The following is a 9,575-nucleotide window of genomic DNA, read 5'->3' on the forward strand; positions in this document are numbered from 1 at the left end:
CAACCCGGCCTCATATAGGGCTTTGTAGTTGAAAATGACCAACAAAGGCCAATAAATGTAAGAAAATGGGTGTTTAGGTTTGATACATTCCAACTCAACTTCCCGAGCTCAGTCGATCACGGATGCTGATTGACATCATCGTGCATCACCTCAGCAAGTTCCCTCTGCGGAGACCGTAGAGTGTTGATGCTAACGAGCGGTGGTTGTTGAGTTTTCTCTCATTGGAATATGTAAATGTAGTAGTATAAATCGACTCAGATCCTCTGCGATCGTTGCAATCCTCTGCGATTGCAAGAACCTCTGCGTTCACTTGTCGATCAACCGTTGGAGAGTTAACTTGTCGCGCATTAACCCAAACGTCTTCGCGTTTACTAACCGGCCTCTGTCGCCACCACAGATTACAATCGGTAATCCTAGTTGAACTAACAGGCCTCTGTCGCCACCCCAGATTACAAGGTAATCTTTGTTGTTGTTTGAAAAGAAATACGATCAATAAACGGCAATCATATTATTTAATATTAAAAACTGATACTGCTTTTGTTGTTTTATTTTATTCTTTTCACCCTCACTGCTCATCAACGGTATCCTGAGCTATCGTTGAATTGTTGAAGAAATACCTATGGATTTCCCCTCCCTCACCTAAACATTGGTCGCATCGAGCCAGATAGAAGCCAGTTTTGTTGTTGTTGCCTCTCTCTTGGACGACAATTGAAGCTTTTGTTGTTGCATTGCATAAAGAAATCATTGGATTATTTTGCATATTACTAACACCAGGTACGTAAACTCAGAATTCCTAAAAAAGTGAGCTACCGCGAGTGTTAGTATTTTTCGTTTGAGCAGTAAATAAATAAATCATTGGTCGAATTTCAATCGCCCTACGCGTGTGAATTAAATTCGTTGCCTAATTTCGCCTATTTTACAGTCCACACAAATTGTTGAAATCGTTGTTGTACTGATCATCCAACGTCGCGTTGAGCATACAAATCACTATCAGTGTTGTTGTTATTCTTGTTAGATTAGCTCCAGATCATTTGGTCTCACCATAACAACGAACACTCATAATTTCCAATAATTTCCCTAGTTGTCGCTAGTTTTGTTTTGTTGTACTGATCACCCACGTCACGTTGATCATACAAAACGTCTTCGTTTTTCTTCATAATATCACTCAACTCGTTTATTTGTTGATCTCATTCGAAAGTGAGAATTCGCTGTGATATTTACAAAAACAAAACCCATCAAATTTCCAATCGGATTTGCATCGATTATTGAACTCTCTCTTTGGTAAATAATAACTCTCATTGCACCGATTGCTGTTGTTTTTCCCCAGGGTTTTTTTCTAACGAAGCCCTTCTGTTGAGAATTTGCATTGGCAAATTTACACTAACAACATAACATACATTGTTACACTATTATTGTCGTTTGGTTTATTTTGTTGCTGCGATCCTCTCCAACCAAAAAATATTTGGCGTTGTTATTCCCCCTCGGTTTACTTAAAACCCTTTGAAAATTTGCATTGGCAAATTTACAATAACAACACACCTTCCAAATTATCATTTCTTTGGTTTTTTTTGTTGTACAGATCGTCCATCGCCAACCAAACACATTCGTTTGTTCTCCTACCTTTGTCTAATAGGTAATTCTACTAATTTGAGAAATTACATGGTAATTCTACCAACGACTATCCCGCCTTTTTAAGCGTCCCTTAAAAAACTCTGCTGATCCTCTGCACTCACTTGCTTGATCGTTTGCAACGTCTGTTGTTCAGTGGGAGTTTCGCTGTTCACACACAGCCATTTCTCTGCTAGCGTCGCTTGTGTGGTCAGCACAGTGGGGTAAGATAGTACAAATAGTACAGTGGGGTAAAATACTAAAAATTAATACTTGTTTGCAAAAAATATTTTTCGATAATTTTTTGGAATTTAATTAATTGGCAGTAGGGTTTTTGGAATTTTTGGACAAATTCACCCTACATTCGGCATTGATTGCGCATATTTGGAGCAGAGAATATATGTGAAAAATATTTGGTTTTCGACATTTTTGTATTGTTTTTGGAGTTTTTACTTACAAATTTTGGAAAATTGTTTGAGTCTCCGTAGGGGTTTCGGTATTTTTTGGACAAATACACCCTACTTTGGCAACGTGTCAACCAAATAAGTTATATTTCTGACAAATTATTTATCTGCGTTGATTTTCTTGGGCAAAAGTTTCGTTTTCAGACAAATTGCTTATTTGTCGTTGGATTTTGGACAGGTACACACTACCATTGGCATACTTAATTTCAACATACACCCTACACTTGGTAGCACCATATACATTCTTGTATATTTGAGACTTTTTCGCATTTTTGACCAAATTAAAGTAGTTCTTGTTCGCCCTGAGGAAGTTTCTTTAAATTTTCTCTTATTTCGCCCTACTTTAATTTCAATTATCATTACACCTTGCTATTTTTCTGTGGTATTCGTAGACATTTTGAGTTTTTTTTTTGTGGAAATACCTTATTTCCTTTGAGCTATAGCAATTTGTGCATCAATTGAATTTCCTCTTTTCACCATTCCTCATAGTTTGTTGCAAATTCAATTGTAGATTTTCACTGATTTTGGTTAATTTAAACTTCGAGATGTCAGTCACCCCACACACTCGTTTTGTTAAAGCTTCGGACATCTTTTTGAAACGTGTAGCATCGTTTGAACGAAGTAGTGAATATAACAATAATGTTCAATATCTCGAAATTCGCAGTTCAGAATTTCAAAAACTGTGGCACAAATTCAAGTGCGCTTATGACGAGTGCAAAAACTACCTCACGGCATCCGAGACTGCACAGGCTGGTGTTATTGATGTCGTTGAGGAAAAATATGGTACATCCTACATTGCTTATCTTCGGTGTTTGTCTACAATTGACAGGCATCTTAAACGCCTTAAATCTTCAGGCACAGAAACTCCTTCACCTGCTATAGCTCCTCCAATATCACCACCTCCACAAGATGAATTGTTGAACGTTTCAAAAGAAACACAATCTCCAGGTTTGCTTTCGAGTAAATCTTTAGAAATCTCACCACCTCCCAAATACTCGTTGAATCTTGCTGAAGTAGCAACTCCACCCAATAGGTCATTGGACGAATCCGTCCCGTCGGTTCCTGTGCAGTCTGCTTCTCCCTCCGTACCTGCTCCACCTGAAACTTTTTGCAATCCTTGCAATTGCTATAGTGACCCTGTTGCTAACTCCACATCACCTGTCGATACCCACCGCATATCATTGCCACCAATCGACATTGATGTTTTTGCTGGTGACTTTATGACTTGGCCCTCCTTCAGGGATCTTTTCACCACCCTATTTGTTGAAAATTCGCGTCTGTCAGACATTGAGCGCCTTTGCTATTTGTTGCAGAAAACCACCGGTGAGGCTCGCGAAATCGTCTCGTCATTTCCACTCACCAATTCTAGTTTCCCCTTAGCGTGGAAAGCATTGTCGGATACCTATGACAATAAACGTATCGTGGTAAATAGTCACATCCAACAATTGCTCAGTCTCCCTTCTTTGGATAAAGAAACTTGCTCTGGTTTGAAAACCATTCAGCGTGGGATTAGTAGTTGTCTTGCTGCAATGACCGTCTATGACGTCATCACGGATCATTGGGATCCAATAGTAGTTTGTATTTGTTTGCAGCGTTTGCCAAAGTTAACTTTGACTCTGTGGGAGCAAAGTATCAAGAACAAGTCTTCGTTGCCTTCTTGGCGAGACTTAGATGCTTTCCTCACAGAGAGGATACAAACATTGGTTTGTATTCACAACATGTACGGGAATCAACTCACTGACTCGTCACCCAATAATGTTGCTCTATCTAAATCCTCCAAACAATCGTTGTCCAAATCGAAAACTTCATCCAATAGTTCAGCGCAGAAATATTGTTGCCCAATTTGTCCTCACCAGAGTCATGTTCTGCGTGTCTGCCCTCGGTTCAAAGAACTTTCGTTTGAGGATAAATTCTCAATTGTTAAAAAGTATAAGTGCTGCCTTAATTGCTTAACTCGTGGCCATGTAGTTAAATCTTGCCAGAGCAAACATAGTTGCAACTGGTGTAAACAAAGGCATCATAATCTTCTCCACCGGCCACAAGTTAGAAGAGTACTTGCTCCGGACACTTCAAAACTGTCTCCCTCATTTACTGTTGTCAAAAGAGGAGATCCCAGTTATGGTTTGTCGCAGCCCAGACACCCTACAGGCAGTTCTACTTTGCCATGCACTTCTACGACTTTTACAAATGCCAAAAGTCGAGAGTCTAAGTGTAATATGTCGACCCGCTCTTCTAATAAATGTCAAAGCAATCTTCCAGATACTAATACTTTGCAAATTAGAAAAGTTGTTGCTTCTTCAACAAAGACAACTCCGGCTTTTACTGATGTCAAAAGTCGAGAACATAATTCCACTTTTTCGCACCCAAACCACTCTCCGGCTTTTACAAAGGTCAAAAGTCGAGTATTCGGTCCTTCCTTGTCGCGCTCAAATACATCTCCGGCTTTTACCAAGGTCAAAAGTCGAGTGTTTACTTGTTCTTTGTCACGCCCGTGCACATCTCCGGCTTTTACAAATGTCAAAAGTCGAGAAACTGCCGACAAAAACAAGCTAAATCCGGTTCCTATCCCTTCAATAGATAATAATGTGCTCCTGGAAACTGCGAAAGTGAATATAGTTCACAATGGCAAATCGCACACGAAATTGAAATCGGCCACTTTAGAAATCACCAAGTGAATAATTGTTAAACATAATAACTTAAATCGCTCGCACACTATCTTGAAAATTAATATCGGTATATTGTACATAGCTCACTTAGGAATCTGACTTTACGTTCTTTCCTAACATTTGAATTGAATATATTCCAATTTTGTAATAAAATGCTAGACAATTGGTCTAGCATGGGAGGCGGAATGTTTAGGTTTGATACATTCCAACTCAACTTCCCGAGCTCAGTCGATCACGGATGCTGATTGACATCATCGTGCATCACCTCAGCAAGTTCCCTCTGCGGAGACCGTAGAGTGTTGATGCTAACGAGCGGTGGTTGTTGAGTTTTCTCTCATTGGAATATGTAAATGTAGTAGTATAAATCGACTCAGATCCTCTGCGATCGTTGCAATCCTCTGCGATTGCAAGAACCTCTGCGTTCACTTGTCGATCAACCGTTGGAGAGTTAACTTGTCGCGCATTAACCCAAACGTCTTCGCGTTTACTAACCGGCCTCTGTCGCCACCCCAGATTACAAGGTAATCTTTGTTGTTGTTTGAAAAGAAATACGATCAATAAACGGCAATCATATTATTTAATATTAAAAACTGATACTGCTTTTGTTGTTTTATTTTATTCTTTTCACCCTCACTGCTCATCAAACGGTATCCTGAGCTATCGTTGAATTGTTGAAGAAATACCTATGGATTTCCCCTCCCTCACCTAAACAATGGGAAAACAAAGAAAAAGAGGGAAATTCAGCGTCGTTTTCCTCCATATAAAAGCACAGAAGTCGACAAAGAAAGCTTCTTTTACAAAGTGGTGCCGGTAATATAAACCGTAAAGGTGATTCAAGTAGCCGTTGAGATCAATAAACTATAAAAAAAAACAACCAACCAAAACCCATTGAAACAACAATAATTTTGCTTTGTTTGAAGACATTGAAGTCTACTTTTTATTTATGTTGTGGGCGTTATTAATATTCGTAAGTGTTAATGACAAATTGTGTAGCGTCTGTAATTCTATAGTTGCATTTTGTGTTTTATTTTATTTGAAGTGTACGCCAAACTGTAAAAGCCAGACGTTCACTGACCTCCTCTGCTGTTATCAAGGAGGGGGTCAGCATTTAATTATTGGTGAGGCAAAAATTTTAATCGAAGAGCGGAAGATGTCATTTCACAAAACGCTTGACTTATTGAATTGATGACCATGCCAATGTATGTCCGCTTGATGAGTTTCAAACGAATGATGTTTATTTTGAATTTGCGAGTAATGCACCCAAAAGCAACGGCCATGCACCTGTAAAAGAGAAAAGAAATCAACTATGAGAAAACTTTGCTAAGTACAACAAAAAAATACTAAACAAAGAAAAAAATATAATTATTGAAAACTAACAAAAACTAGGTTAAGTTGTGTTGTCCTAAATGTTGTCAAGATATTAAATTTTCAAAAAGACTGTTTAATTGTGAGGAAAGTTAACGCCAAGTTTTAAAAGTGAGTGTAGGATTACCCTTTTGTAGCGTTTATTCGAGAGATATTTAATTGATTTTTTTATGGGGATCAACATTTGAATAAGTCCCAAGAAACCGCTAACAGAGCTCTTTTAGGCTGGTGTAAGAGTGATATTTGTCGGCCCTGGTTGGCCTAAAAAGGTAACTAATATAAACGTAAGGAAGGTGATCTGAGTATTGACTCAAAAGAAAGAGGAAGTTATATAATTGGTGTTAGTTTTTCAAATTAATGTTTGTTTGTTAGATTTAAGTATGAAAGACTTTATAATAAATATTTCCTGTGTTTGAATGTAAAAGAATATGATGTGCTAAATTGTTTTTGTAAAGAGGGATAACAAAAGGTAAATTGTGAAGTAGGTGTGTGTGGGAAACGGGGCCCTTCTGAAAGATATGAAAACAAAGGATTGAAAGGTCAAGGTTGGGCGGGCTATGTGTGGGTGCAAATGTCATCAAGCACCTTTGTCACGGGGTATGTTGTGTTTGTTGTTTGTTTTTGTGTATGTCTTTGTGTTCACTCCCTTTTATTGTGCATTCCCTTAGGCTGATGGTTTCAGGGTTGGAACCGCCTTGAGAGCAGCTCCCCTGAGTTAGTTGGACCCTCCACCACAGTGCCGAACAAGCGTGAATGTAACATATTTTATTGTTTTACTGTTAACAACATGTCCAGAATGAAACAGAATTATTTGTTTAGATTTAAAACCACCAAGAAAAGTTCTCAAACAGAGCGATTGGAAGTACAAGAAAGAAATAACAAAGAACCACATCATTAGGCAGTCCAGTAGTGCGATTCTCTAACTCATTTTAGGACTTTGTCGGTAAAATTAAAATGCTTATAATTTCAGTAATTACCGATTTTTTTCGGTAAGTTAGCGACGAATAAAGAGCAATCTTAAAGTTCTACCGATAGTAAGAGTGTTGTCAGCTTTTATTTGAACTTTTCATTCATAATTTTGCATTTTAATTGTACCGATTTTTGTCGGTAACTCAAAAAATGTGTTAGAGAATTGCACTACTGGTCTATTTAAAACCCAATGATGCGAGACAAAACATAAGCATTCCGCTTTTCTGCTTTGCCCTTGGAAGAGAAGAGTACTTCTATACACAAACGTTATACTATTTTCAACAGTGTGAGGATGGCCATCAATGACATATAGTAATACCAATCATGGATAGCAAAAATTATTGCAAATTACGGGACCATTGCTCAGACAAAATGTCATTCGATACGTGGACACTCCCAGCTACTTTTTGAAACATAAACAAATGAAATAGACGAAAATGCTGACCTTTATATACGTATTTATTTAAAAAAAAATAATAAATAAAAGTTGAAAAGGATAAAGTTAACAAAGGAATATGTCCAGTCGAAGTGACCTATGCAAAGGTAAGAAAGTGTAAAGAAACTAGACGAGTAAACGCCAAGACTTTTCAGATGGTTTACATGAGAAATGCTCTGGATCTGGAACCAAGTTGTGTCGTCTTGTGGGCGATTGGAACCCACTATCTTCATCCATGCTAACTTCTGCACATTGGTCACTTTTGTTAGTAGTGCTTGTATAAAGTAGTCTTCATTAAATACTGCATAATTTCCGAACCCGATTGATGCCTTGACCTCGTTGGTGCCATTTGGAGATTATTGTGTTCATCCTGTGTAGACGGAGATGGTAATTTATGGAAGTAGAATATAATTAAAATAAAGTTTTAGATGAAACCTGTGTTAGCACATACATAACTCTTGATTCATTGTTTTCCTTTAGGCTTGAGTAAAGGAATGTGGTAGAATATATGGATGAAAGTATAACCATTATAATCATTATCATGCTATGCAACGGTGGGCAATGACATATTCTATCTCACATGGAAGATCGACTCATTTAGAAATTTTTATCTCTGTTCCCCTTATTGAAAGTTCTTCGAAGAGACATTTCCTATAACGTATACCATACCATGTACTTGGACGAATCTGATCTCTCATATTCGACAGCGGAGGGGCATAAATTCATTACAGCGTTATTTCATGTAATATCGGTAGATTTTCCATCCATTTTTTACAATTTCAAACAATTTGGATTTTATGAGGCTGAGGCAAACACAGCCACCAATGTTCAACTGTTATTTTAATCAATTACCAATAATTTTAAAACGCAAACATTTATGCTTGTAACAAAAATATTTTCATCCTATTCAGAAAAGAAAAAGAAAATAAGTAATTTTTTTGCTTTTACCTGTAATAATTATACCATGGTGCTAATCTAAAAAGTGTTTTTTTTTCAGGATTTCATCAAATCCAGGGGATTTAGGAGCGTTAGTGTAAACAAGCTTTAAGATGTAAATGCGTCCTAATACTTAATTTACACCATGGCACAATTAGTGACATAGTAAAATTTTGAATATGTTATGTCAAAACTTTCTTTATGTTGTTGGGGAAATTACAACAAAAATAATTTTTTTATAAAGGAATTTGACTTTTCATATTCGATCAGCTGGTGTGATACCACTACCTGGTAGTTCTGCCATGATTTACACTCGATTTCAACTGTCAAAACCATGGTAGAATAAAGTAAAGGTAGGCCACAGCTAACAGCTGATTACAATTTTTTTTCTTTTTATGGCCTAATCTGTCAAATGCAGGGTTGACATTTTGTACTGTTTTTGACATTATGCAATCATAAAGGTAGATGTATCGCTGATTTGTTCCAACAAAAAACTTCTGCTGTAACACTATATCTTAAAATTGAAAACAAGGACAAAAATATGTATTCGCGTGGCAAAATAAAATTGTTGATTTTTTTAGCAAAACTTACGATGTTGCGGGCCATATGATGTGCAAGGCAAAATGCTCTGACGACAATCCACCACACGTGGTTAGTTATGGGGGGTGGGGGTGGCAAATTCCACAAAAAAAATATGTGCGTAATTGCACTCAATTTCTATATCCACACATCCCAGTAGTGAAATGGGTACAGGAGTTTGTTTTTAATATTCCATGTGATGCATTTCCGTGTTGCATTTGGCTGAGGGCAAAAATAGGATGACCAATATTAAGTTTTGATGTGTTGTCTGGGTGGAGGATAGAAAATTATGAAGAAATAAAAGAATTAGGGGGCACTAGTTTGAAAATCGACCATCCACAGTTGATGAAAAGGGTACTATTCGTAAGAGCGTATGACGTATGGGCGACGCCGTAAGTCATAGTAGCGCAAAAGGTTTACACGAAACATAATAAAACATTATGATTGATAAATCTAATCAACAATTCTATCTACAAATTCACATTCGAGAAGGAAAATTGGACTAAATCCGCTCGCCTACATATTGAATGAAGCTAAAATAAATCATTATGC

General features: G+C 37.4%; 1 protein-coding gene and 1 long non-coding RNA gene across 2 annotated transcripts; one reads left to right on the forward strand and one right to left on the reverse strand.

Annotated features, from left to right (window-relative positions):
* Nucleotides 1-76: 76 nt before the first annotated feature.
* LOC141386437 (uncharacterized) lies at nucleotides 77-5,469 on the forward strand. Its single transcript, XM_073954903.1, has 2 exons — nucleotides 77-5,259; nucleotides 5,416-5,469. The coding sequence occupies exon 1, from the start codon at nucleotides 2,618-2,620 to the stop codon at nucleotides 4,745-4,747; it is 2,130 nt and encodes a 709-aa protein (XP_073811004.1). The 5' UTR covers nucleotides 77-2,617; the 3' UTR covers nucleotides 4,748-5,259; nucleotides 5,416-5,469.
* A 172-nt stretch (nucleotides 5,470-5,641) lies between these two features.
* Nucleotides 5,642-9,313, reverse strand: LOC141386442 (uncharacterized). Its single transcript, XR_012408378.1, has 2 exons — nucleotides 9,036-9,313; nucleotides 5,642-6,019 (listed from the first exon to the last, which is right to left on the reverse strand). It is a non-coding gene; the product is annotated as an uncharacterized lncRNA (long non-coding RNA).
* Nucleotides 9,314-9,575: the final 262 nt, after the last annotated feature.

The sequence above is a fragment of the Musca autumnalis genome, unplaced genomic scaffold (genome assembly GCF_047663935.1).
Source record: "Musca autumnalis isolate F117 unplaced genomic scaffold, ASM4766393v1 scaffold_1, whole genome shotgun sequence".
NCBI lineage: Eukaryota > Metazoa > Arthropoda > Insecta > Diptera > Muscidae > Musca > Musca autumnalis.

What these genes read in the sequence shown, in the direction of transcription:
- LOC141386437 (XM_073954903.1), top strand. Translation starts at nt 2,618, where the DNA reads ATGTCAGTCACCCCACACACTCGTTTTGTTAAAGCTTCGGACATCTTT.